This window comes from Phoenix dactylifera, chromosome 2 (genome assembly GCF_009389715.1).
Source record: "Phoenix dactylifera cultivar Barhee BC4 chromosome 2, palm_55x_up_171113_PBpolish2nd_filt_p, whole genome shotgun sequence".
NCBI lineage: Eukaryota > Viridiplantae > Streptophyta > Magnoliopsida > Arecales > Arecaceae > Phoenix > Phoenix dactylifera.
Window position 1 is genome coordinate 27587587 of NC_052393.1, and position 18807 is coordinate 27606393.

Below are 18807 nucleotides of genomic sequence, written 5' to 3' on the forward strand. Positions count from 1 at the left end.
ATCAATTGAAGCCATTAATCAAGGTAAAATTCTAACTTTTTTTAAAACTACTTTTTGATATTGTAAGAAATTTTTTGAAAGGTTGAGTCTAAGATTAATCTTGAATGTCAGAGATATTGGATAATAATGTATTAGGAAGAGTGAGAATTTTGTGTAAATCTTAGGGTGGACAGGTTCTGCTTCGTTTCAAGCCAAAAATATTAACTTGAAATCAAGTGAATATTTAATTTGAAATTTTAAAAGTTGTTGACTTGAAGATCAATAAATCTGCAAAATTTGAAACTATTTGAAGGATGTTAGCTCCATCAATTACCGAAGTGGCCTTGTGTGCACAGAGTGGCAGAATAAAGTATTGGGCTTGTATTTGATTAGAATAGAGTTTTCATATGATTTTTTGGTGAAATTGTACTTTAGATAAAAAAATTTCAAAAATCATTTCATAACATAAGTGTCACACCCTAGATCCAAGTCGCGAGCCGAGTGTTGCGGCAACTGCCGCACACTCATAGAAAATTCTTCCTACGAACATGCAAGACATCCCATCATAATATCTTAATCAGGTAGCGGAAATAATTTAACTAATAATATACAAACTTTATTTTATTAACTAACACAACTTACAATATCTCATAATTCTAATATTATTCTAAGGTAATACATCAATTTAAATAAACTCAAATCTAAGATATTCTGTGCCAGTAAGTTGGTCCGGCGGCTTCTTCCAAAGCAAGGTGAATCATAGCTGCAATATCGAGAGAGAGAGAGAGAGAGAGGAGAAGAAGAAGAGGAGCACATACCTCAGGCCAGCAAGGTGGTCCGGCGGCTCCTTCTAGTGACAAATCGAGGAAGAAGAACCGAAAGAGGAGTTTGAGATCGGTGGCTCGATCTCGGGTGAACTCGAAGGAGGAGGAGGTCTTTAAATAGATAATTTCGGCCTTATCCGGCCAGTCTTTAGATCATAATGAATTTTCTATCTCTGGTACGATCGGAGAGGAAGAAGACTCGCAGCTGGAGTCTTCTTCCCTGCCTTTCGCACGTGCATTGCACGTAGCTTGGCCTAGTTCTACGTGCACGGTGGGTTATTGTGTTTCTTGGCACATGTCTTTAGGTCGGAGGCGTGACACAAACCCTCCCACAAATTAAATTGATCATGTAACTCAACCTCACCTCTTCGTGTTTGTTTAAGTAGATAAATTTGGCAAGTAGAAAACATCTTTTCTTATTTTTCTCGGAAAGCAAGCATATGCAAAACCATAAGCACTTATTCTACCTCATCCGCACTCAATTTTTAACAATCTCTATGATTAGCACTAGAACGCCTCCCTGGCTCCATATCTCCAACATAAATTGTGTCCATTTTACTCCACATCACCATATAATTGAGATTGGGTCTTCAATTACTTTCGCCGCAAACCATGTTCTCAAGGGATATATCAATTTACAAAGAAAATATCTTTTCAAGAATATTATTCTCTTTCCTGCCCCTTCTAAAAATACTTCTTCCCCCTCCAATTAAAGTATACTACTTTCAAAACATAATAATGCATTTTACAATCTTCTATCTTAGCATCATAACCCATGCTCCATTAAACACTTTGTGTATGGTCCATCTTTATTACTAAACAACAATGTACCTCTCCACTCCATCCAACTAGTTCTAATTTCATGTAATCATAAAATTAGATTCTGGAACGAAGAAATTGTATATATTATCTTCTTAATTAAACCAATAAATAAACATGAACTTTAGTAGCCAACCACAGAGATACAGATATATTTAGTTACAAGCATCCAACAAACTTTCAATTCTAGAAAATATCAGACACCATCACCATGCATAATTTGAGAGGAAGGAATATAACAATACTATAAATGAGACCAGTAGTGGCAAATGAGCATGCTACTTATATTGCACGTCTAGCAAGCACCCACATTGGGTCACTTAGGCTATCTTTTAAGATCCGAAATATGGGCCATTTCGGAGGATGGCGACAATAGTGAAGGCTTAGATATGCCGTTACCTTGGTATTATAGGATCTGAGATATCGGAAATCTCAGCTATATATTAAAATTAAAAAACAGACACTATTAAGAAACTTGATTTGAAGATTTATTATTTAAAAATTAGTTTGAAATGCTAAGAAACTTCATTAGGAAATATTAATCCATATATTATTATCATATTGACTGGTATATTGGAGCATAACCTTTTTTAGTAGGAGAGAATGGCTGCTTTTATTAGAGACAATTGAGAAGTGGCTTGTGGCATGGAAAGATTAACTCTAGTTAGCACAATGTTTTCAGCATTACCGAGTTATTACATCTCTATTTTTAGGACACTAAAATGGGTTATATTCAAAAGTGATGGATGGAGATGAGCCTTTCTTTGCATAGGCAAGGCCTCTGGCTTCAGTTGCTTAGTTAACTAGGATGTTGTCTGTAGGGACAAGAGCCAAGGAAGTCTAGGAGTTAAAAAAAATCTCCATGACAGGACTATGGAAAAAAAAATCATTACCTGCTAAAATGGTCATGGAAAAACTTGGAACCAGAAAATGAGCAATGAAAAAAATCAAAACCTCATATTACTCCAGAAGCAAAATGGGTATAGGAGATCCATGATACAGGACTATTTCCTCTTTGGAAAGTTCTTTCAAATTAGATGGTAGATGGTTAATATGATGGTGTAGAGGTTAGAATTTCCTCGGTTATTTGCATAGGTTGCTTAGGGAAATGTTTCACTTATTCCAGTTGGACAATATCGGTTCCTTGGAGATGACTATGAGGAGCTTCTTAAGCTCAATGCTCTTCTTGTAGATGCGAGGATAAACCATTATGAAATTGAGGTCTTCCATCTCAATTTTTGAATATTTTGTTTTCTAATTTCCACATATATATTCATGCTCATATTAATCAATTAATCCGACTTACAAAAAAAAATATCAAACTCTCTTTGTAATTTCTGAGTAATGGAGGTGTTCTATGTTAATTCTATAGAACTCTTTTTTTTTTGGTAAAATCGGCAATTCATATAGCTCTAACGTGAGTACATCCTGCCAGATCAGAAGAAAGCAAAAAATACAATGAGGGCGAGAGCTCTGCTGTGGAAGTCCAGCAGATCTCCCCGGATGCCGTGCAACATAAGAGACGACCCAGTCTGCTGCTCTGTTTACCTCACGGAATACATCTACTGCCTCAAACTCGTCCATCTCCAAAGCCCGCCTACGAGTCTCACGGATAAGAGGGTGACCATCACCATACCTGTCCGCACCTCGAATCTAGTCAATAACTATAGATGAATTCTCTTCGAGATGCACCCGCTCGGTACCAAGCACTCGCCTCGCATAGGATATGCCCTCCCAAGGTGCTGCAGCTCTGCCCCAACTACTGTAAGCCCAGGCGTACACCGACCACCTGCTGCAACTAGTCGCCTCAGATGATCTCTGATGACAAATCCGATTCCTCCAAACCTTCCATCCGACGCCACGCTACCATCAAAGTTCACCTTGAGATGACCAAGGGATGGGGGCACCCAAGAAGCAAAGACAAATCTGGGCGATTCTATGGAACTCTTTGGGAGTCCTTCCTTCCTGAAAAAATTAAAATCTTTACATATGTGGCTCATTACGAAGAACAGAATCCACGCTGCTGATGTGTTCCAAAGAAAAGGATGGCATGTAGCTTTGACATTTGTCCTACTCCACAAACCTCCACACCAACCTGTTAATGCGTGACTGCTAATGGAAGCCAGCTCCTAATCCATTTGTGCTGCTCCACAAACTAATATGTTAATGCGAGACTTCTAATGGAGGCCACATCCTAATCCATTTGGTGACGTCAACCTATTGATGCAAGACTGCACAAAAACAAAACCTCTAAATGCAGCAAAATCAGTACTTAAAACACCAAAAGGTCCAAAATTCTCCTATCCTACCATTACAGATAGCCATCATGCCATCTATTTCAGCGAGGAGCAGATTTCTTTCATTTCTAAAATATAAAGATTTCTGAAATGGATGACATGATGGAAGATTTCTGAAATAAATAATGTGGCAGCTATCAAACTGCACTAAATGGTCAAAGAGATTCTATATTCTTGATGTTCATCCCTGGATTCCTTGTCGGATATCCCCAGATTCCCTATTCCTTGCATGAGGTGATCCCTCCCTCCCTCCCTCCCACCCAATTGGAATTTGTAATTTTTGGAGGTGCCCATCAAAACCCAAAGGCAAGGACAATGGCAACATAGTTACGAAATAATGGCAACATAGTTACGAAATCCTCCACTCTCTTTCTTGGAGCCCCAATCCAACTACTCCACGGCCCCTCGGTCCGCTCTCGCCATGTCCTCATCCGCCCTCCACGCGCGTGACATCCTCTCCCCCCTCCTTCGCCTTAAATCGCGCCTTCCCTTCCTTCCCACCTCACGCCGCCCTCACGTGCTCCTCCCCGCCCGCCTCTTTTTGACCCCCCAAAGACCCCGCCTTCGCCTTCACTGTTCCCAAACTGCCCAAGCCGCCGCCCCCGCCGACGATATTCGTATGATGGGCTCCCTCTCCGCCTCCGCCGACGCCCTCCCGCCCCTCAGCTACCCCACCGCCCGCCGAGACGACTCCGTCGTCGACGATTATTTCGGCGTCCGCGTCCCTGACCCTTACCGATGGTGAGATGCCCGTCCGGATCCGATTCGCTTCTTCTAATCCCTTATTCTATGAAAAAAAGATCCCTCCTTTATTGGGTTTTGGGCGCAGGTTGGAGAATCCGGATGCAGAGGAGGTGAAGCAGTTTGTGGAGAAGCAGGTGGCGCTGACCGACTCCGTGCTTGCCGAGTGCGGCGAGCGCGAGCGGCTCCGACGGCAAATCACGACGCTGTTCGACCACCCGCGTTATGATACGCCGTTCAAGCGTGGGGGCAAGTATTTCTTCTTCCACAACACCGGTCTCCAGGCCCAGAGCGTACTCTACGTTCAGGTAGTGGCGAAACTCTTTTCAAGTTTGGATTTTGGGCGCGTTTCTTTGTCTTCCTTTGATGATTTGGGATTTCCGGTTTTCGTCATATAACGATTTGGATCGGGAAATCGTCATCAAAATCAGATTTTGAGGATGTTTATGCGTGTTTTTGATGGTTTAGTATTATGGATATTTTTGTAGAATGATTTGGGTGGGGAAGGTGTAACCAAGTTTATGTTTTGGAGATGTTTTTATGTGTTTCTGATGATTTGGGATGGCTGATTTTGTTGTAGAATGATTTGGATGCGGAAGTAGAGGTCTTGTTGGATCCCAATGGTCTCAGTGAGGATGGGACGGTGGCTCTTAATATTTCTTCTGTCAGCAAGGATGGCAAGTATTTAGCCTATGGGCTTAGCGCGAGTGGCAGTGATTGGGTGACAGTCAAGGTCATGCGGGTTGATGATAAGAAACCTGAACCTGACACGATATCATGGGTGAGTGAAGAAGGCTAGAAATTGCTTCTTTTCTTTGAAACCGTTTTCTTTTATTTGGAACTTATGCTGTGAATTTTTGATGGATGCAGGTCAAGTTCTGTTCAGTTAGCTGGACCAATGATGCAAAGGGGTTCTTCTATAGCCGGTACCCGGCACCCAAGTAAGTGGAACTTGGTAGAATATATAGTATTGACTGATCAATAGTTACAAAAGGTAAGGTGTTTTGTAGTTTTTGTCTTAACGGTATTGTCTCGTGATTGTCAATAGGGAAGATGGTGAATTGGATGCTGGGACTGAGACAAATATTAATCTGAATCACCAGCTTTACTACCATTTCTTGGGTACGGATCAGTCAGAGGATATATTGTGTTGGAAAGATCCCGAGCACCCAAAATATACATTTGGGGCCCAAGTCACTGAAGATGGGAAGGTAAGATGCTGCCTCATTAATGTTTTCTTTGGTTAAACTTAGTATGTATTTTTTCTTAAAAAAATATGTTCTTATTTTCTGGTTCTTATAAAGTGTAGAACTTTGCAACAACTCTCTCATCATTTACACATAAAAAATGTTGTCTCATTTAGTAATGTATGGGATCATAGGAGGATCAGGGCATTGATTCACCTTCTGTTTGCTTCCAGTCTGGCCGTATTTACTTTTTATTAGCTTTGCTGTTTAAGTTTAGCATGATTTGAATATGCATCATGAAAGTACTTGTATGGTATTCCTTGATTTCAAATCTTCTCTAGCTCATCACTAGCATGCTTTTTGAGGCACATGGCTGATATAGCTAAACAAGCAAATGTTGCTGTTTCTTTTATTTTTAGAATCAATATATGGACTATTGTCATTTAATCTGAATCATGGGTCAGGTTGCTTTAGTAATGCTAATATTGTAGGTTGGCAAAACAGACAACTATGGCTATATTTATATGGCAGGGCATATTTAGATAGTGGAGAGGTGTGGTAAGAGGGACACTCGAATTTTAGCTGAGTGATTAATTTTGGTACTTAAGGTGTAAAAGAGAATAATCCACTATGTTTAAGATGAATGGGTTTTTAGGCCATATTTTAAAGGAGAGAAAATAGGGGAGAGAAGCCTCTTTTAGATTAAACCTTGCAATTAATGGGGATCTAGATTAGGAATATGAATATATGATAATGGTGTCTGAACCAGATAGTGATACCAAAGACAAGAGAAGGGAGATATTCTATCTCTTCGTCCAAATTAGTGTTTTAGAGATTGAATTGGAGAGGCATGAGAAAGGGAATTTAAAAGGGGGATGAGAAGGTGGGAGTGATTTGACCACTTAAGGGATCATTTAGACTGTGTTACCTAGACACTTTGGTCTAGTTTCTAGAATAGGTGTTAGATGCATGATCTGAATTGAAATTTGTTAGACATTTAGATCCTTAAAAGGATTTTTGAAATTGGTACAGAGTTTGACTCTTACAATAATGAGTTCGCTATTTTGTAATAACACTAAAATTGAACTTTTGTTCTTTTTAGAGATTGATCAAGAATCTAGATATTAAAATAACTTTGCTAAATGCTATTTGTCTCAAATCTTTATGCTATTTGGAAAGTTTGAATGAGAAGCATGTATGCTGGAAGACACTAGCAAATAAAATATTTTATTACTTTCTTTTATACAACATTTGAGTGTGTATGTATGTATGTATGTATTAGCTACAATTATCTTTTCCATTTATCCATCTATCCCCCTCCAACAGAAAAAAAAGGAAAAAGCCCAGCCAGACACATGGACATGTGTCTGGTCTGGTTTTCATGTCTCTATCCATGCAACATTACATATGGAGGGAGAGGAACATTTTCTTTCTCTTCTCTATAAAAGAATAGTGTTTTTTGGCCTTTAATGTGATTTTATCTTTTCCATGCTTTCTTATAAATACGAACGAATTGGACTATTCTCTTATCTTATAATCTTTTTACTAAAATTGACATCTTCATGGCCATTGATGTATGCCAAGATCACTGTCAAGTGTCAACGTATAATATCCTTGTAGAGCGACAGGGCATGCGGCATTAATCAATTTAAAAGTTAACTTAGACAACTATCTTGATCCAGAATTGTGGCTTAAGAGTTATCAAGCCCACTACTAAATGTTTAATTATGTCTAGCCCATCTCTGTTTAAACACTCACAGACACCAAGTTTAGGCATATGTACATGAGCGGATGCGTACATGTCTCTGGTCTTGCTTAAAAAGGCCTTATATCATACGTTGTACTTGAGGTACCGTAGTTCTCTTGTTTTTCTATCTTTCAAAGAGAACAGGATCCAAAAACAAAAGAATGCATGTACTAAAGATGGATTTATGTATAGAGGATGGTAAATAGGGGTATGGAGTTGGTCGCTTGTGACAAGGAATTTTTTGTCATACAAAATATGCCTAAATATCAAATCGTCTCTTGAGAGAACTGTGCTTATATCCTGCCCTCAACAGTTAAGGTATTTGGGGAAGGGATACCCTGCTGCATAGACCATTCTCTTCTGTAAGAAAAGTGGGCTTGCCGCAGTTTCTTTAATCAAGTAATGAAAAAGGTCTAGAATGCCCCTGCACAGAGTGGTTAATATCTTTTGCTATTGCCTTTTTTATACATATATGGTATCATAGGAACATAAGGATACTAAATGTACTCCCATTATATATATATTTATAAAATATCAAAAAAGAGAAATTAATGAGTGCATGTTAAAATAAGGGTTGTGATTATGATGAAGGTTGTGTGATGGATATGTTGTTTATTGCACTTGTATTTCTTGCCACACATGGAGACTTTTTATATTATAATAAAGAATATCATAATTGTATTTCTGTGTATATATGTATTATTCAGATACGTGTCTATAAGAATTATAAATAAATGAAGTACATACCAAAAAAATAGGAATGTGCTTAGTAAGAAGGAAGGATGCTTGAAAGACAAAATTTTATGACCAAATAAAGAATGTCCTGAAAATGCATTCCCATTTTCATGTGCATATGCTCCTATATAGTATGAAGGGGTGGAAATAAATGAAGTTCATAGCAGAAATGAAAGGGCTGCAGTTATCAAGAAGGTAAGGACGATCAGCGAATGTGGATGCACAATGACAAAGCATTTCTAAAGAATGGCTATTGTTCGTTTAATTGTTGGAATATTGCCTAGCATGTTTGTGTTAGATCATGTCAGATCTCTATTATAGAGTAAAAAATGGTCCATTAACTTTTGAGGTTAGGTAAGCTATTTTTTGTCAGATCCTTTTGATCCACTCAGGCTTGATTAGGGTTGCTCCAATTCTACGAGATTGAAGCCCAATCTAACTAGAGCTTGGGTCTTGATTTGGATTTATGCTATTATTACTATACTAATCTCAATTTTAATAGATGAGACTCCTATGGTAGTGATATACGCTTATATCTCCAAGTAATTAAAAAAAAATAAAATAAGCATGCTATGTGCAAACATATAACAGCATAATGTATATTTTGACAGCATCCTTTCTGTACCTCCATCTTTTTCAAGTCCCACCACAATTATTGCCTGGCCTTATTTCAGGAAGTAAGTGTCTAATCATGTGTTTGTCTCAAATGGGATGACCACAAATAGGTGGATTCCTTTTTGGACAACCTACCTTCATTGGTAATCAGAGTCTGCAACTCAGCCAGCTCTCTGTGGAGCTTACTATATGCATTATAGAGGTTGACCCCAACATCACTAACCTTTGGTGGCAAGGGATTAGCTGCCTCAACATTCATCCACATCTTAAATAGCTTCATAGATGGATTATTGATGTTTCAGGTTAATGAAAAGCAAATTCACGTGCTAATGCAGGTTCTTAATTTAGATAATTTGGGGAACAGCCACACTGCTCTTATTGTACAATGTCTAACATGATGCTTATTGTCCACCATAGCAATCAACAAGTTTTAAGCACCCAGAAAAAATCTACCTCCTGATTAGCTCTAAGTTGAGCACTTCAATATTTGATTGATATTTACACTGGAGTCTCTCTCTCTCTCTGGCTTTGAAGTTGATTTCTGAAAATACTTGACAGTGATATGAGTGTGTAAATAAAGATCTATCAAACATCTCAAATAGTTAATTCAATACAATTGAATTGCTTTAAGGGCATGTGCCGACACAAACTCCTACTAAAAATAAAACTGATATAGGAAAACCCAAGTCAAGTCCACATTCTTCTTTTCATCACATTAATTTGCCTTGAGCTTATTAGAGCAGTTTGTGTGAGTATAATTTGCCTGCAAACAAAGTCTTTCCACTCTTGTTAGACCCTAATAGAGCATGAGATTGCTATTTTGGTGCTTAGTACTGCTTCATTGCTGTGGATTTTGCTCGAAGTAAATTTAATTTTGTTTGTTCTCCATACTAGACATGATTTTTCTTTGGCTAATAATGTTTTGTGTTATCTCCAGTATGTTCTTTTATACATTGATGAAGGCTGCGACCCTGTTAACAAACTATATTACTGCGATTTGTCTTCGCTTTCTTGTGGGCTTGAAGGTTTAAAAGGGAGTAGTGAAATGCTTCCCTTCATCCAGCTTGTTGACAATTTTGAAGCACGTTATGAAGCTGTTGCAAATGATGACAGTGAATTTACTTTTTTGACAAATAAAGGAGCTCCAAGAAATAAATTAGTCCGAGTAGATCTTAAGCAGCCAAATTCATGGACTGACATTCTACCAGAAGATCAAAAGGATGTGCTCGAATCAGCTTATGCTGTCAATGGTAACCAGATTTTGGTGAGTTACCTAAGTGATGTTAAGTATGTGTTGCAAATAAGGGACTTGAAAACAGGCACATTGCTGCATCACTTACCCATAGACATTGGTACTGTCTTTGGGATTTCTGGTAGGCGTGAAGACAGCGAGGTTTTTATTGGCTTTACTAGCTTCCTTACTCCAGGTATTATTTACAAATGTAACTTAGCAACTGAAGTTCCAGAATTGAAGATATTTCGAGAAATTTCTGTTCCTGGATTTGATCGAACAGTTTTTGAGGTTAAGCAGGTAAAACATTATCTCAGTTCTTTCTAATCTTGCATCATGCCAATTGGTGTTAATTAGTGTTTAAAAGTTGTGAAAGCGCTTAGGTTTGTACTTCTGTTTTGAATCCAAAAATTCAATGGTGCTTTTCTTTGCATTAGATAAGTTTAAATGTCTGATTACCTTTTGTTCCATAAATTCCCCTAGAGGTTCGATTACAAATGTTGCTCAAGAAAAGTTACATTTTACTTATTCTTGTTGCCTTTTCTCCCTCATTAATAGTGGTCCTTGAAAGAGGCAGGATTTTATTGCTTGCACAGTGACCAATTTTTTGATATTTTCTTTTTGTAATTTTGTCTCTTAGGTTTTTGTTTCTGGCACGGATGGAACCAAGGTACCTATGTTCATTGTGTCGAAGAAGAATATTGAGCTCGATGGATCACATCCAGCTTTATTATATGGTTATGGGGGCTTTAACATTAACCTTACACCTTCATTCAGTGTGAGCCGTATTATTCTATCAAGGAACTTAGGTTTTGTATTCTGCATAGCAAATATCCGTGGTGGTGGAGAATATGGAGAAGAATGGCATAAAGCTGGATCCCTTTCAAAGAAACAAAATTGTTTTGATGATTTTATTGCTTGTGCTGAATTTCTTATTTCTAATGGTTATACCAACTCTAAACGACTATGTATTGAAGGTGGAAGCAATGGTGGACTTCTAGTTGCTGCTTGCATAAATCAGGTAAGACCCCTTGTTAACTAGAACCGATTTTGTTCTCGTATGCTTCATATTTAGTTCAAGATGTTTGAATATGCTCTAAAGTGCTTCTCTGCAAATCATCACATCATCTAATTTAGTTATTTTTGAAAGCATCTAAATTTGAAAATGTGATGGCAGAGACCTGATCTCTTTGGATGTGCTCTAGCTCATGTCGGTGTCATGGACATGCTCCGATTCCATAAGTTCACTATAGGTTAGGCTTCTTTATCAGTTGCGGCTAGGAGTATACTTTATTTACCATTTCCTGGTCTGGTCTTTCTGATGCATGTATATGTTTTTGTCATGTAGGTCATGCATGGACAACTGATTATGGATGTTCAGACAAGGAGGAAGAATTCCACTGGCTTATCAAGTATGTAAATGGACACTACTGCTACTCATTCATTCTATTGAATGGTGATGAATTTTATTTTTTCACTGGTTTCTACTATTCATTTTGTTATTTAGCAATTTTCAGGGCACGGAATTTGTTAGCTTTCATGGCATTGCACCCATGGGTGTTACCAGGGTGCTTCTTGTTGTGGATTGATTGGAGTTATGGACATTTTTTCATGCTAGGAAACATGGACACCTCATAACTGCAGCGATAACCATAATTCCATATCCCAGCTATCTGGGCTAGGCTTAGAAATCCTTATATCCATTGTTTATAGTTAAGTGCTATCTCTGCTGATACTGTAAGTTTTCCAAGCCTTTTCTCACAATATCTATTGATGTTATTTAGGTCTCCCCTCCTATTACTGAAGTCTATAACTGATTCTTGTGCTTCATAATATGGTAAAACAAGAATCTTGACACACTGTCTTTTCCATCTATGCAATTGACACTTGTATTTATATGCTTGATGTCACTCAGCTCTACTAGTTTGACAATTACACCTGGAACCGAAAATGTTGACTGTTATAGTGAAGCATAAACACTTCCTTTCCAAATATTAGATTACAATAATAAGAAAGGTCTGCACATAGATTCTCTAACAATGCTCTTTTCTTGTGTTGCACACACCCACTGCAGGTATCTGTAACCAAAACAGTTTAGGCATTGAATGTAAGTCATCCTGGTAGTATAGCAGAAAAAACATATGCCTAAGAGCGGGAAATGCATCTTTCATGGAAGTGAAATCCTGGATAAAATTTTGTATTATTCTCCCTCTGCCCATGCAAGTGAACAAAACCTTCTTATTTGTGTCATATAAAATATTAGCTAATTGTTGATTCAGATGACTCTGAGAGCTTTTGTCATTGGCTTAATTCATTTAAATTTACTGTGATATTTGTGAATAATTTGTTTAATTCTGGTATTATGAATTTGATTTTCAAAGAAATTTAGACGAATAAAAACAAAAATAATTTGCCCAGCTGTGCATCATTTGACTGATGTATCTTTTGAGATTTTGAGTATGGAAGTTGCATCTTTTGGTTGCTTGACCTATTTGCATTTTAAGGGATCACTTGATCCCATTAGTAGCCAGCTCATGAGATGATAATCTTTGGTTATTTTAAGGGGGCTGCTTTTAAGGCATATTGTTGACTGATCTGATGAAGCCTACAGTATAGGTCTGGCCAGTACATCAAACTTCTAAGGCCACTTTGCCTGGTCCTGGAAGGAGCCAAACTTAGTCCATGTTGAATTTAAGCTTGACATATTTAAAGAGAGAAAAAAATCTGTATTTCTTCATCTGACGCTAACCTCTTTTTCTGCTTAGTTAGGGGGTGTGTATCCATTTTTCTATGCATTTTGGCATTTACTGACTTTGATCCAGCGTACAGCCAGTTTTACTGCACATCTTGTGCATCCCGCAGATAGACTGGTATACTTTGTTTTAGCCAGCTGTATCACCATAAGAGCAATTGGACCTTTTTCATGTTGTTTCCCCTGAGAAATATTTTTCTTGGTTCATTCGTCATATTCCCACAAGAAAAATTACCCATTCCTCCTTTTTAGCACAAACTGTCATATAAAATCACTGCTTTGTTCTAGTTTATGGACTGTCACATCCTTTTAGGTATATCTGGATTAGCAACTGCTATATGTTGAAGTACCATTGGACTTCAGTCATTATTTTCTCAGACATGCTCAACATGCCATGACCTTTGTTTGTACATATAACTATTCATGAGTGTATATGTACATGAGTGCAATTATGTACCCTTCGTCATAGTAAGGGGAAGGTTTTCAATTTTTTTACAGTTGGACTGAACATCTACCAATGGACACAATGAGTGTTGACACAAAAGGAGTCTTTGGAGGCATATTTACTGTGTGCACTGACTAGATTCATTTATCATTCTACCATCCCTTTCTCATAGTATATTGAAAATTTTGGGTCTTTACTGCATGTCAAATTTATGCATGTTTTGTCTTTGTACAGATACTCACCACTTCACAATGTGAAAAGACCTTGGGAAAAAAGTGCCAATCCATCTTGCCAGTACCCGTCAACCATGTTATTGACAGCTGATCATGACGATCGTGTTGTACCGTTACATTCATTGAAGTTACTGGCAGTAAGTTCATATTATATATAATCTATGGGAATAAAATTTCTCTCTATTTGCATATCTCAGATTGGATATGTTTACAATGTTCAGCCTCCATGCATCTTTTATTTTTTTAACCTGGGTACATATTTCATGCTGTAAACTGAAGCTGTAAAATACTGGAGATTGTATTCAATAAACTATAAAAATATTGTACAGTTCTTTATGATGTGATTTGTTATAGAGGTCAATTTTCTTCGAAATTAACTGATTGCCAAATTCATTATTTATATCAGAAGGCATTGATAACATCCATGTTTCAAAATTTTTATTAAAGTGATGAATCTACAATTGACCAGCTTTTATCATACCTCATGCGCAGAAGTTTGACCATCTTTGGTAATAACTGCTAGATTAGTTCTCAAGGACCAACATAAACAATTATCTTTGCTGTGTGGAACAGTAATAAATACATTATTCATGTTTTAATTTAGTGAAGTCTTTTTGCTTAACCAGTCTCAACTCTCAACAGCTGAGTTTAATTTCACTTTTGTGTGTTGAAAGGGATCTTATTTACCTCTTGAAACGCCATTGCTGCATTATCATTTTTTTCAGATCTTCAGCAAATAACAGATGTGTTTACTTCTGAGTTATCATTGAAAATGGTTCCTAGATGGAATCCGGATTCAAACTAATAGTATGGTACAGACCTTCTGTATTGCTCCCTTACTGAAGATTATGGCTCACTTGTTGTGCTAATGGGACTGTTTTGATTGGGATGCTATGATTTTATGTGGCTGTGATCCTAGGTTTGCTACTTCTATGAGGGCAGGATTATGATTTGGGACTTGGTATGTTCTAAGATGTTTCACATTATTTTTTGTAAAAGTTGTGAAACCCATGATATTACGTCTGTTGAATACGGTAAACAATTTAGTCAGATTTACCTATCATGTCACATAAATTTCAGCATAATCTCATCATATTGGATTAGTGTGCTCTATATGATAGTCTTGAGAGATACCTCTCTGATATTAATGCTTTGGATGGGCAGAATGGCAAGAGTTGGTTAATGCTTTTAGCATGAGTTTGATTAATATAATCCATTGTTGAATTGGAGAAACATCATCTCTGCAAGGGCTTTTGGAGATGTAGTTTGGGATTTGCATGGAATTGGATTGGACTAAGGCTTGCTAAGGGAGTGGTAAATAAAGAGAGGTTTGTGTTTGATGTCCATGCTACTTCCATGTAGAAAAGTGGGGAGCACATATTTGGTTAATGGTCAATGGATTTGTTCTGGAGTTTTGCCTGCTTCTTTATCCTGGCCCACCTTTATGAGGTCTAAACCTGGGCTACCTGAATCTAAAGCAAGTTTAAGAGCATATTTATGTCTGGCAGCATGAAAGTGGTGCTCACACACATGTACATACATATGTATGAGAGAGAGAGAGAGGTTCTGAGAAAAAGTAGCTCCGAAGGTACCAAGGTTCCTGCTATTAAGATTGAACCTCACAGTTGACTATGCCATCCTGTTTGCTCAAATCATATAGAGTTTATGAAAGTACGATATATCTAAACCATCAATCCTTTAGAAGGTTTTATTATTACTAGTAAATTTACAGGATTTGAGAGATCTGTGGATTTAGTTGAGCTTGATTCTGAAATTAGGCAACATTTTTGTTTGCTAAGCTGCCTTATGAAGTACAATTTGATGAACTTCTGTCGTACATCTGGTTGGGGTATCTAGGAGATGAAAATGGTTAAGGAGAAGAAAGAGTGCTAGCAATGGAGAAGAAAAATGTGAGTGGAGACAAACAGAGAAAAGAAACAAAGATAAAAATTACAGAATACAGATATTTTGACATGATTAAGAAGGGCTTAATTCTTGAAGAAGCAGAATCTTCTATTAAATATGGTTCATATTATCATTCTGAAATTCTGACTAGAACACAGTTAAAACATAACTACTGTAAATTGTTTTAAAATGGGAACAGTTTTTAAAAATTCTTGCTTCTATTGAAAGTTATCAGTGTTCCGCATCCAAATAACATATATCTTATCAACAGTCAACGCAAATATGATGGTCATGGATAAATATTTCTGAACTTTTAGGAGTGGTGTAGCAAGAATTATATATATCTGCTGTGTGGCTTTGTTAACCATGTATTCACTGAAATTTGGATTCGATATACGCATGCAACCTTTGAGAAATGGGTCTACTTTTTGTCATATAGGTAATAAACTGTGTGATTGATTGTATTATGATATCTTTGAGCAATAAACTGTGGAGAACGAAGAAATTTCATCAATAAACAAATAATGTTTGCTCAACATGACCGGCGTCAAGCAAGGTCATCATCAATATGCCATCTGATGTCACTGGTACACGAAAATTAGACAATTGACAGAAAAGTTTTCTAGTTTACATTGAAATTAGAAATGGTTCTTAAAGATATGCATCAAGCAAGGTCATCATCAATATGCCATCTGATAGTTCCTTTAGCAGCTACCACTTCTCACCAACATGCATACTCACAGTTGTTTGTGTGCCATCTTGGGTCTTTGATCAAATCATGGTATTGCATGATTGCTTGTTAAGTAGGCAGCAGCTATGCCGTTATTTTTTTCCCATAATGTTTAGCGATGTTGTTTCGCTGATTATCTAACTTGCTTTCATATTCTTATATCTTTTTCTGGCAATAAATCTGCTTCTGGTTTATTTATTGTCCCCAGACGATGCAATATGTCCTCTGCATGAGTGTGGAGAACAGCCCACAGACAAACCCAATCATCGGCCGCATTGAGTGTAAGGCTGGGCATGGAGCTGGCCGTCCTACTCAGAAAATGGTCTGTATTTCTACCCTACTTTGGGAGTTGATCAGCATACCCCGATCTTCTAACTGGTGGTTCCTCTTTTTGTGTCTGTGTTTCTTATGGTAGATTGATGAAGCTGCTGACCGTTTCAGCTTTGTGGCAAAAGTGATGGGTCTCACATGGATGGATTAGGCTTAATGCTGAACAGATTAAGAAAATAAGGTTTAATGCAGAAAGCATGAAAGCTCGTCTGTGTGCATCATCATATAGATTTTTTTTTCCTTTTTCCTTTTTCCTTTTCCATCCCAGAGTACAGCATTTGTCCTCTGCTTCATGGACATGGGAACATCATTAACTCCCTGGATACTATGTTTAAAGGGTATTGGCCATTAGTGTTGATGTTGGTCATAATTCCACATGCAGTCTCTTCTTTATCATGTGTAACTGAAATCATCTTCTTGGTGTAATCATGGTAACATGATAGAGTGAAAAGGCTCCCAGAGAAACAGCGAAATCATATAATAGCTGTCCTAAACATTTCCCTTACAGATATCATTTAGAAATCTACAAAGGCCATGGTTGTTTGATGTATATCTTATGCTGATAGTCTTTTTAGTATTTTCTTTGCTGAACATTCACTTGGCTTGAATTTGAATATCTAGACAGGTTGAAGGAACGTGCTTTAAATTTTTATCATATATATTCAGTTTAATGTATGTGATGCAGTTCAACTGATCCAATTGGTCGGGTTCGGCATAAATGCTTGTCTTGGACCATCGATGAAGATCCAGAGATTGATCATAATATTTGACAACTTTGGGATTTGGATTGCGCTTTATCTAACTTTTCAGTTTGTGCTGGCCAGTGATGGTGAAATGGGTATCCTGTCATTCTATCATCTTGTGTGGCTTATCTTTGCAAGAATGTACCTATACACTCTATGCATGCATTTAGTAAATATATTGATTGATATCCTCTATAAAATACACATTTACATATTATGAATTCCCTGTAATTAGGAAACAAGCATGAAATGATAATTTGGTGAAACAATACACACATACAGAAAGTAGTACATAAAAGTTTTTCCTGGGAAATAAAATTTTATTTTTTTTAAATATATGAGATTCTAGATGCTAAAGCTGCAGTATTTGGCATTGCTCTTGTAGAAATTTGTTCAAGTGTTCAAGCTCTGTATTTCTCAAAAATGAAAATATTTGAGAAACTGAGAAAATAGAACTAATAAAAGATGTACTGCTTCTAGTTTTTCAACAGATCATCGATTCAAAAAAGTTAATATATGATTTCATAAAAGTTAATATATGGACAAGAAAAAGTGTGTGAGAACTATGATAGACTATTTGTTAAAAAAAAAGTTGATAAAGAAAATCATACATTTATGAAAACCATCAAATAACAGTAGCATCATAATATTCACTCACATAAGGATTATGGAACAAATATTACATCAGAACTAAGCGAAATGAGTACCCGAGCAAGAATATTCCATTTGATCATTGTGTCTTATCCACAAGACCATGAAAATATCATTGGGTTATTAGATCAACTAAAATTTGAATATGGAGAACATTGATGCCTTGGTTAGTGGAAGCCCATACTATATAATATTTCTGATGAAGTAGTTAAAAAAATAGAATATTTAATTGAATCAACATCTTTTTAGTTCATAAAATCTGTGATATGGCTATAATGACTTAGGATCTCATCTAAAAAGAATATACGGAATATATTATTTGAGTTTCTTGATTATGTGAAAGTACTCAGGATCTTCTAACACATAACTTGTATATGACTAGACATATGCTTGAATGAGTCCTCATATATTTTTTGTATTTAGTTTCTAGTGTTCCCGCCAGATGAAGGATCCACTGGTATCATTTAAAACGATCACTTTTACATAAAAAGACTAATTGGAAGATATTATTTGAGTTTCTTGGGTATAAGTACTCAATATCCTTCCATGCAAAAGTGATGTGGGAAACACGTGCTAGCATAGCTACTTGCAATGGCAATAGGATCAATGGATCATATGTCCAGCATAAGCTTAAATAGGAAGCAAAGCTGCATACTCTTTTACAAAGCTAATGATCAAACCCTTTTTTTTTTTGAGAGAAAGTACTTAAATATATTTAATATATATAAATATAAAATAAAATATCTATTGAGAACTGTTAGTTTAGTTAGTTAGCACCTCTCTTCTACCTCTTGATGGAGATCCAAGATTTATATAGGTTATTGCTTGAAAAAGAAAAAAAAA

At 36.8% G+C, this 18807-nt stretch overlaps 1 protein-coding gene across 1 annotated transcript; it reads left to right on the plus strand.

Annotated features, from left to right (window-relative positions):
- The first annotated feature begins 4319 nt into the window (after positions 1–4319).
- On the plus strand, positions 4320–17225 carry LOC120109952 (prolyl endopeptidase-like). The gene is made up of 12 exons (XM_039123841.1): positions 4320–4660; positions 4749–4968; positions 5241–5441; positions 5531–5601; positions 5709–5871; positions 9882–10475; positions 10816–11196; positions 11353–11428; positions 11524–11587; positions 13607–13742; positions 16449–16562; positions 16656–17225. Exons 1-12 carry the CDS (start codon positions 4341–4343, stop codon positions 16719–16721), a joined length of 2406 nt encoding a protein of 801 aa, XP_038979769.1. The 5' UTR covers positions 4320–4340; the 3' UTR covers positions 16722–17225.
- Positions 17226–18807: the final 1582 nt, after the last annotated feature.

What these genes read in the sequence shown, in the direction of transcription:
- LOC120109952 (XM_039123841.1), top strand. Translation starts at nt 4,341, where the DNA reads ATGTCCTCATCCGCCCTCCACGCGCGTGACATCCTCTCCCCCCTCCTT. An exon ending in AACCTGACACGATATCATGG is followed by an intron (nt 5,442 to 5,530) that starts GTGAGTGAAGAA and finishes TGATGGATGCAG; the next exon opens with GTCAAGTTCTGTTCAGTTAG. An exon ending in CAGTTTTTGAGGTTAAGCAG is followed by an intron (nt 10,476 to 10,815) that starts GTAAAACATTAT and finishes TTTGTCTCTTAG; the next exon opens with GTTTTTGTTTCTGGCACGGA.